The following is a 17,981-nucleotide window of genomic DNA, read 5'->3' as shown; positions in this document are numbered from 1 at the left end:
CAATCCTTTTGACCAAACCGCGACATTTTTAAGGTTGAACCTGTTATTCCGGCGTGCCGCTTTCGGTAAGGATAGCAATCTGAAAGCCGCCGCCAGGAGGGTTAAGCAAACTTATTATTTCAAACTTCAAATCTAAGCAAAACCACAATAAAATTAAATCAAACCAAGCTACAATAACACAATTAAATCATAAAACCAAAACAACAATGGAATAAAAAAACAAAGAACATACCAATTGAAAGTAAACATTCCAAAAACTTTAGCGGGGAAAATCAAACATATCAGTGGATCCATAAACTAAATTCAACTTTCCCGCGTTTAAAGCTGAATACGCCTACACGTTTGGCAAAATGCTTCGTCATCATAAGAAATAAATCGAACGATCTCAGCGCCATCTATTGAGTTTAAAATCCAAAGAGAATAAACTAGAAACCTTATATTTAGTTGTGAAAAATTGAATAAAATAGATAAATCTTTTCTTTTCAAAATTTCTGTATTGCAAATTTTTGAAGAAAATCATTATAAATTAAGTTTTTAATGAGATTGTTTGTTGCTTTAATATAAGAAATTTTGTAGTTACAATTTTTTAATTCTTTTAAATTTCAAGAAAATCATTTTTTTATAAACTTTACAGTTTAAAAATTGTAATTACTAACCTTAATTACTTTGAAGTTAAATTCATCCCTTTTATCGTAAATACCTATTAAAGTTTTTTTTTTTCAAAAATTTCTGTTTTTAAGTCCAGATAAGTAGTTTTGTGTTGACTTTATTTCGTTTTAGTTAAAATTAAATCTTTTGGATAACAATCAATAACGACATTAGCATTATCTATGTTTCAAAAAAGGAAATCTTCAATATATATCCAATTAAATTATGTTTAAATATTTTTTTCTCATAGTAATGTAGAAAAATATTGGGTAAAACAATTGAAAAAAGTTGTTCCCACTGGAATTCCTTTCATTTGTTTATAAAAATTAATCCGATTAAAAACATAATTTTCGGAAATATTTAATTTACATAATTCAAGTTGTAATAAAATCTCCATTTATTACATGGAGATTAAATGGTGGTATTTTTACAAAAAGTAACTGGCTTGAATTATGTAAATTTAAGCTCACCCTGTACATATTGCTTTATAAAAAAACTTGCTTATTGTGTTTATAGTAAGTTACAATGAAGTTTTCGTAATATCATTCAAAATAAGGAAGAATTTTAAATAGAACCTTAAAATGAAAATTACAGGTTTTGATTGGGATACCACTATCAAAATTGTAATGGAGACGCGAAATATGCGTGTTAGATTGCAGGAAAATGTTCGTTAGAATTAAAACTGTGCATGATAATATGAATTCGAGTATGTGAAATAATTTTTTTAAATTATAAACATGTGAGCTAATAAAACAGCTGATTGAAAAGCCATTTTAAACAGCCATTGAAAAATGTCAGTTTCCACTTAGATTTATGAAAGAAAAAAAAAAAGAATCCTAAAAGAATCTCATTTCGTTATTACTAAAAGGGGAAAAAAAAGACGATTTACAAAATTCATGGGAAAACTTATTATTGGAAAATTGATTGAAGGAATTAAAACAAAAATTCAATGCATTTCCTAACTTCAAAGAAAAAAGAAGAAATAGAACTTATTATTATAAACTATGCACTTCAAATGGTAAATATTGACAAAACTGTCGCATACATGAAAAAAACAACAACCCCAACACAATCGAACAACATGCTTTAATTGAAAAAATTTGGTTTGAAATGCTTGATAAATATTCGCACATAATTTGTGGCTAAAAACTTAATGATGGTCATGATGACGTCGTGCTCGTGTTACCACGGAAAGGGGGCTGTAGTTGTTTCTGAGGGTAAAGACCTTTGAGCACCCGATTGCAGTAGTCTGACTTCTAACTCATATGAAGACGATACTCACCCACCTCACAGTTAGAACACAAGGGGAAGGACAACCATGTTCGGACCAGTAATCGAACCTGGCACACCCAGATCAAAGGAAAGACGCGCTACTCCTAGGCCACGACACCGGCGACAAAAAAACTTCAAAAATATAAATAAAGGTAATCTTTTATATTACAATAACTTATAAACTAAGAGAGTTAATTAATAATTTTCATTAATGATAACGATGCTTTTCAATAAAATATGTGTATTTTATCGATATCATTTCTTAAATTTAATTTTAAAACCATGAAAACTTATTAAGTTTTCTTATTGAAGAAATTTGGAAGAACATGCTTTTCACATAAAATTATGTAAAATAGATTCATATAAAATGATCAGTTACCTTACAAGATAATGAAAACTTACCCAGAAGTAGCTATGGATTGCAATGGTCATTAAATTACTTTAATTTTGTATCACATTAGAGGTAGGAAGGATTCAGAAGGATCACAATGACAAAAGGTGTCGAAAGACTTTTTATTGTCGGTTCCGTTCGCGCAATTGAAATGAAAAGCCTTTGGCCCATAAAAACATGTCTTTTTCCGTGAAGGGCGCATAAAAAAAGCATCGTCCATTTTATCATCATGACCAGTCTATGAGAAAGGGATCTAGAACTCGTCGAGCAGAACAAAGAACCAATCAGAACAAGTGCTCGACATTATTACTTAACGGATTCAGCGTCGTTAGATGTTGTATGTGACAGGAATTCCGCCAGGGCTACTTTCTCGCTCTAATCACGTTTTCTTTTCAATAGACGGCGGCAACCTTTTCAGAAAATATTCCAAGAAGTTGCTGCTTCTGTTTTGAACAGATTCTAGCCTCGTTTAGAGATTGGGCAAGGAAAGATCCCAGTAAGTAATTGTTCATCATGGTTAAGTTGTAATTGATCGGTTTCTTGGACTGTTGGTCAGGGTTTCTTTCTTCCAATTCGGTGGTAAAGATAACACGATCACTGCCTGATTGCGATACCAATTCTCAAGTATCAAAATACGAATATTATTATAGTAGCATGCAAGCATACATGGCTATTGTCAGCTCATATTTAGTACCAAATATTATATATTTAATGATTTGATTGTTTCATATCATTACTTTAAAAAATTCGGCACTTTTTGATTTATTAACATCTTTAAAATTATTTTTTATAATGAAGAGATAGAAGTAGAATAGAAACTTTAAAGCATATTTAAAACACTTCAATTTGTCGCTAGGTGTTCGTACTACAGTGGTTACAGGGTAAATCATCTTTCATTTCTTTCAGTATATATATATTAATAGTATTTTTTTCAGAATTATTTAGACTTTATTTCTGTGTGTTTTCTTACATATATTTGCATATATACTTTTATGCTTTTGTATTTGTATTTTGAATATTTTATCTTTATTTGATCATGCTTCTCCGATTCTATTATATCATTTATTGTATGTTTCCGTTAGCATGTGAGCATTTTTTTTTTGTATTTGTGTATTTTCTTGTTTTTCCCATTTTTCTTTCCATTTATGCCTGCATCCTTAATATTTGAAATTTCTTCTATAATCAATTGTGTACTAACTTATGTTTGTATGCTTTGTGATATATTTGTTGGCACACAAGGAGTTTATACATCGAAAAAAAAAACTAAAAGAATAAATAAAACATTTGCTGAAGTCAAGGATTTTCCAATTAATCTCGAATTACCAGATTAGAATTTGAAATTTTCATACATATAAACAGATGGGGAAAAGAAAGTACTTCTAGAAAGAAGAAAAACAATCATAGAATGTAGAAAAGTTATCAAACTTTGAAAAAAATCTTTAACAATCATTAGATCTTTACTAATAAAAAACATTGAAAAAAAAGCCCCAGTTTCAATCATAATTTTGTTTATTAATAATATTAATATTCATAATTTAAGTAGAATTAAAGCTAAGAATTGCATGTTTCTGTCGCAATATCAATTAAATGTATGTAATTTATCCTTAAATGATACGTTTTTAGGTCTTCATCAATCGAAATACTTTAATACTTGAATGGACATAAAATGGTTTGCGAATGAAATATCTGTTCTACTATATATTCATCTGGCTTTCATATTTTCTTTTCGTGATTATAATAGGTGGTCAAAATCAGAATGAACATTAATATTTTGAAAGGAAAATTACTCTTATAATGAATTGCTAGCATAATAATAAAATGCAAAATGGATTAATTAAACTTTCTGATTATTAATTTAACATTCTTATATAGTAGATATTAATCGCCTTTGACGACCAGCTGGTTCGCTGGGGGTAAGGGTATATTTAAGTTGAGTTAAATTGTTTAGATATAACTTCATGCCCATGATTCCTTCAAATTTTTAGGTTCTAAAGCTGTAAATATCTTCCATACATTCATTTCATTCTATATATGAATATGTCTAACACAGACCAGTTCTATGACACCACAGATATATTAAAAACGTAAATACTAGATTTATATGTCTTTTGACTTTTACAGGATTACAATTTCATTCTTCTATTCATTTTTCTAAATAATACATATATTAAGCAGACTCCCTCTTCTTTAACTGTAAACAGCAGTAGAAAATCAAGTGATTAAATATCTGAGGAAACAATGAAAATGGTTCGAATTTGGACTATAACAATATACAGTTGCAAATTTCAAAAAAAAAAAAAAAATCACACGAATATTAAATAAAAAATTTAAAATGTAACTTTTTGAATATGAAGTAAAAAGATGAAAATGAAATAAAAATAATTTTTGTCTTGTGATACTTTCAAAATTTATAAGGTAAAAAAAGTCAAAAATGCACTTTATTTTTATTTAGTTAAAATTCTATTTAACATTTCAAAAAATTCTTTCAAGGTGTACATTTTTTATAAACGCACGTTTAGTAATTATTGCTTAAACGGTCTGGCCTGTAAAACGCCAACCCGCAAGCACACACACAAACACACACTATTATTTGTAGTAATTTCGATTGATGGAGAGTTTAGAGAGTTGAGAGTTCTGCCATATATCAGATATCAGGTAATTTAAAAGTTGAAATTATGGTAAATATTTATTTATTTATTTTTTGCTTAGTTTGTCTAACACATTCATAGAACCCCATTATATTATAAAAGAAATATAAGAAAAATAAATCTGTTATTCAGAATACAAAGACTTTTAAACTCTAAAAATGTTTCTGTCAATTTAGAACATAAATCAAAACTTGAGAAATGTGCGATTAGTAGTGAGTTTGGATTCTCTTTATTTTAGTTATAATAACTCGATAAATATAACTGGTTATGTCATCTAACTTCAATGCAATACCAAGATCCACGTTGAATACCTAAATTAAGTTCAGCAAAGAATTGTTTTTTTCAAAAAGTTAAATTTAAAACTTCTTATGTTTTCAAATTATCGAAAAAAATATATACAGAGGAGTATGAGAAGTAAAATACGTAAATAAAAAACCAGTTTAATTGTCATATCGAAAATAAATTATATTTTAAATATTAAAAGAATTTCGTGTAACACTTCATAAACAATTCTGGGTTTAAAAATGTCTTATCTAAACATATTTACCTTTTCCCACAAATACAAAATCGAAAATTTCTCACAAAAACAAAATTGAAAATTTCCCACAAAAGCAAAATTGAAAATTTCCCACAAAAACAAAATTGATCAAGTTATTGCCAGGTTGGTTTTCTTTAGCAATATTATCGTTTATTAATTCATTATACAGAAATCAAACAAGGACGTCGACTCGGAAATGAAGACACAGGATAATACATCTTTAATTTCATATTATTTCCGTTGAATTGATTCTCCATTTACCTCTCTAATGCTATTAGATAGAAAATCGCTCATTAGTTATGTAAATTGCTGTTATTCTTGCACTGGTATTTCATACTGAGCAAATAAACATCTGTGAATGATATCATTTATCATGCCAGGAGCGAAATATTCATTTTTGAATTCCTTCTACGCAATTCCTATTGTAGTTTACGAGGAAATTTGGAAAGGCGTTCGTTCTGAAAGATAATTAAGAACTAATATGCATTATTCTTTGCTCCCTGAACTTGTAAGCATTTGAATGTTCTTGATTCATTACTTTTGCTTTGATCACACAAATGAGGGTGAAGACAAACGCATCTTGTCTTCGAGTTTTCGGTCTTGTAATCTCATTTTGTTTTAGCATCAGATTAACTGCATAATTACACGGCAAGATTTTGTATTTCCTTACACTTGAGAGCATTCTTAAACATACAGTAAAATTTATAGTTATTTAAATCAGTGAGATTTATACCGAAATCAACAGAAAACTATTTAAAAAGTTTCAAATAATTTCTTATAAAAGATTGATTACAATTTTAAGATAAAAATTTCTTAGTATTACTTCCTTTTCCTGAGTGTGATTTGTGACAACTGGCATTTTGACATAACAAAAATGATTTCTTCCTCATTTTCAATGCATAAGAGAATTGTGGATTTTGTAATTTTGAAATGTGGTTTTGTATATAATACATGTGGTTTTAGGCAACGTATGAAATATGAGAATAATTACATACTTTCCCTAAGCAATGTATATATTACTTAGGCATTCTAAAGAATGAAAAATGCTTGTTAGGCAAAGTATGAAAAAAAGATGTTGATAAGGCTATTATACAAATGACGGGCATTCCTCAAAAGTATAAATGACATTCTGAAAAATTAATGAGAGTTCCATTAAAAAAAATTATTCTAAATTAGTAAAAAGATAACAATTGTACGACACAAAATTTATGCATTTCTTATTAAGGGAAACAGAATTTCCATATAAAAATAAGAAATTAAAATTAACTTACTTGTTGTAAAATGTTAGGCTTGAATGATATTTTGAATTACAGTTTCCACGCAAAGGCATTTCATATTTCGGCACTTTGTTTTACGCATACATTTGACGAATCCTTAACCGCTTCCACTGGTCAGTGAGCAACTGAAACTGACCAGAGAGGTCAGGAATATATTCAATTCTAAATAAGTTCTTAGGTTATTATAAATGAATTGTGATCTCGCATATACTTGTTTTCAAATTCCTTCAGTAGCTCCAAGTCGGTAGATACCGTCCTCTGTTACACAGTACAATTACCAATGTATTGCATGAATCACCTCGTTCCTTGTCGACGTCAAGAATAGGAACTCGTACAGTAATTCCGAAAGAAGCAGGTGGATTTTTTTTTATCCAAATTTATTTTCATTTTTTTTTTTGCTTGCATTCCCAGACTGATTTTAGAATTTATTTGTCCTTCAATAACATTTTCAGTTCTGAAACAAAGGGTGAACGAATCGGATATGCCTCAAGTGCATGGCAAAAATCATATCCCTTGCCACGTGATATTCGAAACGAATTGGAGATATATTTCACACTTTGCCGGTTTCTCATTTGCCATTCTACAGAATGCATAGGAAATGAATGAAATATGAATCGTTTCGTACATTGATGGCTAGTTTTGGGCAATATATACAATACTTAGGCATTCTATAGAATACCGAATTCTATACTTCACCGGTAACATATATATTATATTTTTTAAACAATTTTTAGCTTATCCACTGATTTTAATTAAATTTTAGCTCATATTAAGAAATCTTATTTTAGTGAAATTTTTAGAAACGATTGTTTAAAAGATTTTATAATATTTATCATAATAAAGACAGAATAAATTAAAGATTAAGAACTAAGACTGTGAAATTCGCTCTTTTATTATTTTACTAAAACAGAGTAAATCGTTTAAAAAATTATTTTATGGATGGATATTTAAGAAAGTGTAAAAACACGGAGTGCTTTAAATAAAAATTTGAAATAATGAATTTCATAAGAAAAAATATTAAAAATTTAAAAGAAAAACTAAAAAATATTAAAAATCTGATTAATATTTTAGTTTAAATGAATATATTCTTTCAAGGCATTAAAAAAACTTATTCACAATTTTTCAATTTTTTAACATTCCAAAATCTGTTTAGTTTGATTAATGATGTTAATCATCAGTTTTATACAGAAAATCTATTTCTATTACTTTGTATACTTATAATACGCGTTTTTATTTTTTAGTAAATTTAACGAAATTATCTTACAACAACAATACATCTTTCTTGCTTGGAAATTATAATTTTTGTCCCCATAGCTTTAAAAATTCCTCCAAAGTTCAGATGATAAATATTTTCACATTTTGTAATATTATCATTACCTGTTTATGAAACAATATAATGCAATATTTTTTTTTCATTTCTGCCACATTTTTTCAAAGTTTATTCTTTAAGTCTTTATATTATCAAAATTGTTTTGAATGAGTAGGATAGAAAACTCTAAAATATATAGATAAAAAAAATATATAATTGCATAGATATCAAATGCAAGTAACTTTCATTAAAACAAATGTTATTTTTTTTCTAAAACTTGTTTTTAAAATCAAAACTTCTTTAAATTAGGTTTTTTGAGAGTTTCTCTAAATTTAAAACTGAATTCTTAGTTTTCGAGAAATAAAACTACATTTTAAAAGTACAGACATGGAAGAAGTTCTTATTGGATATTCTTGTTAATATAATTTCACTAGTTTGCAACCATATAAATAAGTTCAGTTCTAAGCAAATGATTTTAAGGTTTCCTGTTTCTCTTCTTGGTAATATATTTATTTGTAAAGAAATATAAACAAAAAAATTCTAAAATGTTAATACGTTTCTTCCAAAAGTACATAATATCTTATTTTTGGAAGTCAAGCTCATAACATTTTTTTGAAATTTTAAATTTTTTATCTTATATTGCTGCTAAATATAATTTTTTCTTCGATTTTAATTTATTCTCCAAAAAGTATATTTCATTACTTCTTAAATTTTGAAACATATAATAGCTTTCTATTTTTATGCAGATTTTCCATTTTTGTGTACACTTCTTATGCTATTTTTTATGTTTTTATGTAAGATAAAAACTTAACAAAATTTTGTTTTATTTCATTCAATATTCTTTTATAAACAACAAATCATGAGCTTTCATTGCTAAAAGAAAAATGTACTAAAAAATGTTTACTTACAGAACAATTTCCTAATTTTTGGCAAATATAGAATAAATATTTATCTTTAGCTTAACTGTTTTAAATTTTGTATAAAAAATTTTGAATAGTTCATGTCATAAATTTTTCAATCGCTTCATTCATCAATTTATAAAAAAAGAGTTTAATATTTGTTTCGAAATAAGTGCCTTACTCAGGAGTTCATATTTTTGTGCACTCCAAGATCTGTTTGATTTGATTAATGAATGACATTACATGAGCAAGTGGATGAAAAAGGCTTTAGAAACCTATTTCCATTATCAAGAATATTTTTTAATAATTTCCATGAAATATACAACATATTTTTTCTTCTTCACTTTTTAATCAGGTGGCTTAGTAAGGTTTTGATTGAAAAAATTCAGTATTTTTTTAAACCACAAAATTACTTGTATACTATCAATTACAAATTTCACTTCCCCAAATAAAATTAGGGGCCGTGAAATATTTTAAAACGATTAATCCCTGGTATTCGATTGATACCCAAAAACTGGAGTGTATTTCGGATGGTTTTTCTCAGACTGACTGAAATTGAAATTAAAAAGTCAATTTCTTATATTTAACCCTTTATACGGGCATTGACACATTTTTTTTAATGATGGCGGTGTGAATGGTGTTTCAGTTATGTCATGATAAACTGATGATGTAAATACTAAAGCATTAAATGCATTAAATGTTCGTTAATTTGGCATTTAATTTATGAAATAAGGGGGGGGGGATATACTTACCAGAGATCGTTCAGCGAAAGCTGAAAGTGGTAAGCATACTTACCGCTGAGCGTTAAGTGTAAAAATATCATGGAATGTTCATTGGTACGTATACTAACCACTCAGTTTTAGGCATTTTAAAACAACTTTATACAGTTTCTTTAGTTAGAAATCGTGGAATTCAAATTCTAATACAATGTCTTACATTAAAGTTCGAAACTCAATTTGCATTTATTAGGCTGGCTGGGCGGATTGCTACATTGCATGAAAGTAAAAATGTTACAATCTGATGTAGTTTTGTTAATAGCATCTTAGCCACGTTTTGCTTTGAGAAATAAACTAAAATGTCGTAAAATACAATATCCAAATAATCAATACATCGAAAATGAAGCCAAAACATGCATAAAATCAATAACAAGAAGATTCCGAATTTAGCAAAGTTCCACCTGTATCGACAGTTTTTATTCATTTTTCAAAATGAATGTTGAATTTAAATTAAATAAATAATGATAATTAAGTATAAGAATATTTTAGACATAAGGGACACAGCACAATGGTGTTTCATGATTGAAAAATATTTTCATGATTTAAAATTTAATGACAAAAGCTAGAACTTAATGTCGCTACGAAAACTCTGACATCGTGAACAGGCAGTGGTAAGCATATTTACCACTTTTGAATTTAAATGATATTTAACTATAGATTTAATGTATTTCAGTGCTAAAATAGTTTAATCTAATTTTAAGCATCCGATTACGTTAATTATCATTTTAAAATACTTTTCTAAGCACCCATAACAATTTTTTTGTAGATGGTAAGAATATATACCAGAGAACTATAAAGGGTTAAATCATTGTGTTTTATGTATGTGAAAGTAAAACCGGCAGACAGTTAAATCTTTCCTAAATTTACATTAAAATGTGATTAGCATTTACAATTTAAATGCTCAGGTAGTTTATTTAGCTCTTTATGTTTAGTCGTTATCGTGTTTACTTTTGTAAGGATAACAAAACATAATTCACTTCCCTTGAATGAATTTCGTTCTCAATTTTCAAGAAATTTCCAAATTTAGCGTAAAGATGACATATAAAATTTCATCCATTTAGCTCAAAGCTGTTTTGAGTTATCGTATTAAGAGATAGACAGACAGACATAATTCCAAAAATGTGTTTTTCGGACTCGAGAAGACCAGGAAGATGGATATTCGATCTGGGGTTTGAAATTTTTGACGATTACAATACTTTCTATTCGATTACTACTTTCATGAGAAATTAAAAAATAAAGAAATTAAACAAAAATAAATGAACGAAATCAGACGAAGAAGTGAATATTAGAATATAATTTTTTTAATAAAACATTTAAATGTTATTTTTTGAAATTATTATAATTAATTTTATTAATTACTATCCGTCTTTTGCAAGCAACCGGTTCTTAAAAATTTCAGATTTCGTTTCATTTCAAGCCAATCCTTTATAATGTTTAACTGAACTTGACATTCATGATTTCCTGTATTAAAATTTGTAAGCATAAAATTGTCATATTATATATTAGCATAAGAACCATCCCTGATGGAGTTTCTTGACATCATAATGACATTAAAATGTATACGGGTACATCTATTAATTGCAGGTTATCTTTTGTAACTTCACTTTCTGATTCTGCTTGAGATCTGAGCAGAAAATAAACAGAAGCTTTGTTTCTCAAATTTCAGCAATAAAAGAAAACCACGGAGTTAAATACTTAATAAAATTTAAAAAAAAACCTATTATAATCTCATTGCAGGCACAGGAAACCATTGTTGAAAATCATATAAAAAGGTATTTGAAAAATTGTCACAATTCTGAAAAAAATTTATGGCAACTTAACCAGTGTTTTCTAAAAGACAACATTTTTAATTTTTCAAATGGTCAAAAAACACTTAGCGTTGTAATATATTTTGGAGTCATTGCTGAAAAATATTGATTATCTCGTTTAATTAATTAAAAATACAATATAAATTCACGTCAAGATGTAAAATACTACCTTCCAAATTTTTTTGAGCCATATTTGGTAGCACTAGAAAAACCGTTCTTAGATAATTCGAACCTGTGTAGACAGACAGACATGTCAGGGTATATGCATATAATTTTATTAATCGTCGAAAAGTATTCCGTTTCGTAATGGATACCCTGTTTTTGCTGATAGCATAAATGGCACTTAAGTAAATTATATATATTCTACCAATAATTATTTACTATTTCTTAATCACTTGTCTGGCAAGTATTGAAAAAATATGTAAAATGAACATAAGGATTGTAGACTGAAAATTTTTCAGATTACATCTGAAAAATTTTGTTAAAAAGTTTCTAAATTAAGGAATATTATTAATGACTCAAATAAAATTAAAATTAAAAAAATATTTAATTATCGTAATTATTTTCTACTCGATCAATTATGTCATTACGTTTCGTTCTATTTTATAAAAGATGCAATAAGATTCCTTCTTTCCATTTAAATTCCATATACATTATAAATAATGGCAATTCTCATTATATCGTATAAAAACAGCATTTAAAAATAAATCATAAAAATTTTCAAAGATCTTCATGATATATATACCAATTTGAATTGAAAATTCCTTAAATTTGCTATTTATTACTACTCTATTCATTTCGTTTTGATGAAACAAAAAATTACATATTAATCGATGACATAAATGAAACAAATTTCGGATCACTTTAAATTTATTATTTCTACTTCACTAATTGAAAATTTTCTTATAAAACAATTGGAGTAAATTTTCTTAAAAAGGATATGGAAATTCAAGTGATGACTGTTTAACATTCATTTAAAAGCAGACAAAATACGAACGAAACTAACTGAGATATTTCAATATTATATTTCATAAAATTGTCATTTTCTACTTTCTACGGAAGATGCAATTGTTGAGAAAAATATCAATTTTTATCTATGCATATAAGAAATAATTGCTATGATGTTGATTTGCAGACTACAGATGGTGCAGCATTGTATAAAAAAAGGCGAACGCGACTGACGAAATAGAAAAACGTGCTAGAAGTAATCATTAACTTTGCAGAAGTTTAGAAAGCGTGCAAGTGAGAGCAGAAACCATAGGCCAGACCTTTCAAAACAAAATTCAGAAACTGGAATTAAAAAAATATATTTTCTCCTTAAATTTTACTTTCACTTCAAATGATTGCCTAAAACATAATAAATCATTTTGCATAAGTCATAAAAAGACATGCAAGTTTTTCTATCTTGATCTCAATTTGTCAAGTGTAAAAATGTATATATATATATTTTTATAAATCTCGTGCATAAGATTATGTTACTTTGAAAGATATTTCAGGCAAAGTTTTGCGATTTGATACCATTTTTTTATAAATCCAACTAAGCAATAAAAAAAAATTAGGTGATATCATAACTTGTATGAAATAAAAATTTAAAGTAATTAAATTTTCTGTCTGTGATTTTAGATTCCAGATTGACTATTGCATTTTATGTATTTATCAGGTATCACAAATATGTTATTCAATTTAGAGTATTCTAGTTATTATTCTCAGTTGTTTATCAACCACATACATTAAATCAACAAATAATTCATGCACATGATATGGGTCGTGGTGGTCTGGTGATAAGATCTCGGCTTCGGAACTGGAGGATTTCAGATTCGAGACCCCATTCCACCGAAGGACCGTCGTGTAAGCGGGTCTGATACACGTTAAATCTGCCGGGGCCAAACGTGCTCCAACTGGTGTGGTGTGGAAGTTTGGAGAGGAGAGTGCCAACTCAGGTGTCACCCTTGTCATCTGACCATGGTTCAAAATTATGAGGTTCGTTCCTAGTGTTACTTTAAAACGAGACTTTAATAAACTAAACTAATGTATGCAAATAGTAGGTTGTGGATTCGAGTTCCATTATTAGTTTGAATTGAATTTTAAAAAGGAATTTTTGCTTCTGAAATGTTAAAAAAATATATTGATTTGAAGTCCTTTTTTTTCAGTTGGTTGGTTGATTTTGAAGTGAAAGTTTTTTTTAAAAATTTAATCCTCATTAATAAAGAAATAAAAACTAAAAAAAATTAAGGAAATGGAATGAGAAAATAAAAGATAAAAGAATTCCTCCTAATTTACTGAACAAAACTGGCTTTCTAGTAAAAGAGAAGAAGAAAGAAACTGAAGCAAAGAAAATGAGCAAAGACATATCTTTCAAAGTACTACCAGTGAAACGGTTCTGCAGCATATCCTTGTCTAACACCTGTCCTGGTCCGACCATTGGTTTCCTCTCCTCAAGTATAGTCAAGAATGGGCTCGTTTCCCATACTCAAGCGCTAAATTTAAAGCATTGTTTCGCACAACTGGGGCGCTGCAAATAAGGAACACACACATTTATTATAATAAGTAGCAAAGACATCAGGCATTCATTTTTCAATGGATATAAATAAGGAATTTGTTGTATTCTATATCAGATGAATTGCATATTTCGTCAAATTAAAAAAAATCATGTTTATTTATAAAGATTAATTTATACAGAGGAGATGACTTCCTTAGGGAAGGATTGTACCGTGGCCGGTGATGATCCTTCGGACTCAAATGCAGTTCCCCCCAGAGTTGTGGGGTCCCTTCATTCAAGTTTTTCCGTGTGCCTTCGGGCGGGTCGGAGTAGCCAGTTTATGATAGGCAGAGGACGTTGAAGTGGTTAATGTAGAAAGCCATCAAGTGTGTTCTTTACTCAACTTTCCTCATATACTTATACAATAAGGTAGATTATTAGTTAAGCTCTCTCATGTTGTTACTTTTAAGAAATTACAAAACTTCTTTTATGAATGCATACAGATAAAAATCTGTTTATTTAATGTTTTCTTTGACATAACTATCCTCTGTAAATATTTATTTTTACCACCGTTAATACATTATTAATATGAATTGCAAACACCCTTTTTGCTATATCTTCCAGACCTTTCGCCACTGCATTTCTTGCGAACTTGAAAATCGTTGCTGAAAAAAAAAATATTCATGACAGAATTCACATAAAACAAGTTCAGGGAAATTAAATGATTATGAAAATATGTAATTGTTATATTAGGCAATGTGAGACCATGAGGGATATGTGAATCGTTGCATTATCCTGATGAAACATCCTCGATGGAAAATTTTCTTGTGATCATGAGCTAAGCGCATGTGTAATTCGTTTTTGGAGTGCATAAAACCTGTTCCAAGTCGAACATATCATATTCTTCTCTTGCCCAGCGAGATATTAATAAAAGAAAATAAATTAAGAAGTACCGACATTTTTTAAACATAACAGTACATAACATGATCTATTGTACTATTAACGTTCAATTTTTGACTTTCCCCTTTGTTAAGATGAATCAAAAATTTGACATAAAATATGTAATTTTGGAGTCCAAATTACTTAGTCTTGAATGTTGCATTTTTGAGTTGCACATTTGCATACATAAAAATTACGTAACAAATATTTTCTGGCAGCCAAAGCCAGCTCTGAAATGCTATTCACACTCAATAAAAGTGTTTTGCACGCGATTTGATAATGCAAACTAAATAAATCTTTATAACAATTCAATACTTTTCGTCTCAAAATTTCATCTTAATTTAATTTGCGTCAGTAAATTTGTACATTGTCTGCTCTAAAATTTTACCTAAATAAAAAGTTTTTTTTTCATTTCTTCTGCGCTTCTTGTATTTTCCGCCCACATTTCTCAAGACAGACACCTTATTGCTATACGGAAAAAAATGCTTTTTTATATATATTTCATCTATCCAAAGTACAACCATACACCCTGGACTTAGGTAATGTAGTCAGAATGTCTCTATATCTTAGTAGTAGCATCTATGATATACTGAATTCCAAATTCGTCTACTTTCTTTAATGCAGGATATTATTTTATGGGTAGAAGTTCTAACTACATAAATTCGAATTTCAGTTAAAATTTTGCTACATTTGAAATCAGAAAAAATAGTTACTTCACTTCTACTTTTCTTTATAACAGAGGTAATCATATTGCAAATAGTTCAAATATATTACATTTTCGCGAAAAGAAGAAAAGTTTCATAATTAGGCTTTTAATATATTATCTTTCTAAAATATTTTCAACATTATATGCGTCATAATTAAAATCTTTTCTGATAGAAGCGATAGTGTTTTATATGCTTGGATATATTTTTAAAAGTGCATAATACATTGTTCAACTGTACGTTATCAATCCGTCAACAGTACGAGATCAATCCAGTTCAACTGTACGGTACGGAAAACGTTTTGTCCTTCAATGAATTACATTTAATAGGTTTATTTTCATTCATGAAGCATAATTAATAATAATTCATTATACCTGTATGAAATTTCGCGTATGCGCCATCTCCCACAAAAAAAATATTTAATATTTTAATAGACTTTTGAAAGTAAATACTCTGAGAACTGTATAAAGGAAACAGCAATGCCAGTATACTGATATGAATGTATCTACAATTTACAATATCTCTTTATATGCAATATTTGCTGTTAAACTTGCAATTAATAAGAATTTTTGTTCAACACCTTTTGTAAATGACCCAAAAGTAAGGTAGTATTAAGTAATTTTTGGAAAAGTTAGTATCAGTTTTGTATGCAGTTTCATTACGAAAAAAAAAGAAATGTGATGGATTTGGAGATATAGATGAATTTTATTGATGTCTATAGTGTTATTGAAGATGGAAAGGGGAGATTTCCATTCAAATCAATTAGTTTTATTATTAATGTTAATTTTAAGAATATCATACGAATAATTCATCATTAAGAATATCGTACGAATAATTTATCATTTAAGAATATCATGTTAATTCTTAACATAACTTCTTTAATTCAAGAGGTCAAAAACATTTGTTAGTCAGTATATATGGGTGTAAATAACATCAAGAAAGCATGTTCTGATAATATGCCATTGTGCTTGTTTATCGCTAGATTTCCATTGCATCACAATGCTTATTATGTTTTATATCCTTTTAAATTTAAATCGAAACAAGTCATACGCAATGTGATAAATTAAAAATGCCATCACAGTAATTAGAAAAAAAAATATTTTTTTTTAAATCTTATTTATTCCTTTAATCTTCGGATTAGTCGGGAGAAGAGAAATACTATATACGATATATTCGCCCCTAATTTATCATCTAATTTGAATTTCTAATTTTTGACAATTTCGCATGTTTTAAAAAGTCTTATTTTAGTTTGTAAAACAATGAATTAAAAGATCGGAAATATACTTTAACAACCATTTTAACCATCTTAATTTGGTTTAATGGTACACAATAAAAGTAAGAAGGATTAATATATTTATAAAAGCAAAAGAATAATGGCATTTATAGTTCTCTATTAATAAACAATAATACTTTATAAGCTACAGGGTACAATAATGTAACAGAAAAATTTGCAACACTTCAAAAATAACTCAAATTGTACGCTTTTAAATATCATTGTATAGAAATATTTAATGAGAGCCGCATCTAAAGACAGAACTTTACCATTTATTCTATTGTTTAATCCAATAATTCCTGATGGTTTTCATTCGCCAGCGTGTAATATAGTAAAATCGTTTTTAAAAATTCGACGAAATATATGTGACGATAAATTATTTATTTAGTACGGACTTTCTCCTTCTGCTTTTTAATCCATGATTGGTAATGGTGACAACAATATATCAGACCTGATAATACTGTTATTTTCTTCTATAATCCCAAGTATTCATGGCAAACATGTTGGACATACACTCTTTTTTCAATGCTAAAAGGCATTCACTGCTTTTAAAATATTTATTTGATTCTAATCTTGTAAGAATGGAATTTTATAATTGCATTTTTGAATATTGCTTGTACCAACACTCTGAAATTTTATACTGTTACAAGATCGAGATTAATATAATCTATTAATAATTCAGAGCATTAGTTATATGTTTACGTAAAAATTTAATCAATTTATTTTAGAGATGAGGCCTCATCTAGAAATTAATTGAGAAATGTTAATTTTCAGATTAAATAATATCTGTTACCATGAATTGTGAAATATATTAAAAGTTAAACAAAAGTAGAAAATAATTAAAAATGTTTTTTCCGGTTTCGATATAAATTATATAAATAGAGGAATGTTAAATTAGATTCCGTCATATTTGTAATCATTAAATATGAAATATATTAAAGACTAAAAAGTAAATAATTACAAAAAGGCTTTAATCATCGTTTGTATAGCGACATAAAAATTAATTCAAAGTAGTTTTTA

The 17,981-nt window shown here is 27.9% G+C and overlaps 1 protein-coding gene across 4 annotated transcripts in view; it reads right to left on the bottom strand.

The window, feature by feature from the left end:
- LOC129961870 (tyrosine-protein phosphatase 69D-like) overlaps positions 1 to 17,981 on the bottom strand; it is a 666,258-nt gene that overhangs the window by 568,924 nt on the left and 79,353 nt on the right. For 2 of the 4 annotated variants that reach the window (XM_056075481.1, XM_056075482.1), the window contains exon 2: positions 13,934 to 14,078. The exons of the other annotated variants lie outside the window; for them this stretch is intronic. In XM_056075481.1, coding sequence (XP_055931456.1) covers positions 13,934 to 13,988 — 55 coding nt within the window. In that variant the 5' untranslated portion in view covers positions 13,989 to 14,078. The remainder of the gene's footprint in view (positions 1 to 13,933; positions 14,079 to 17,981) is intronic. 4 annotated transcript variants of the gene reach the window in all.

Source organism: Argiope bruennichi, chromosome 2, assembly GCF_947563725.1.
Source record: "Argiope bruennichi chromosome 2, qqArgBrue1.1, whole genome shotgun sequence".
Lineage (NCBI taxonomy): Eukaryota > Metazoa > Arthropoda > Arachnida > Araneae > Araneidae > Argiope > Argiope bruennichi.
The sequence above is the reverse complement of the archived record's forward strand: the minus strand, read 5'-3'. Positions and strand labels throughout refer to the sequence as shown.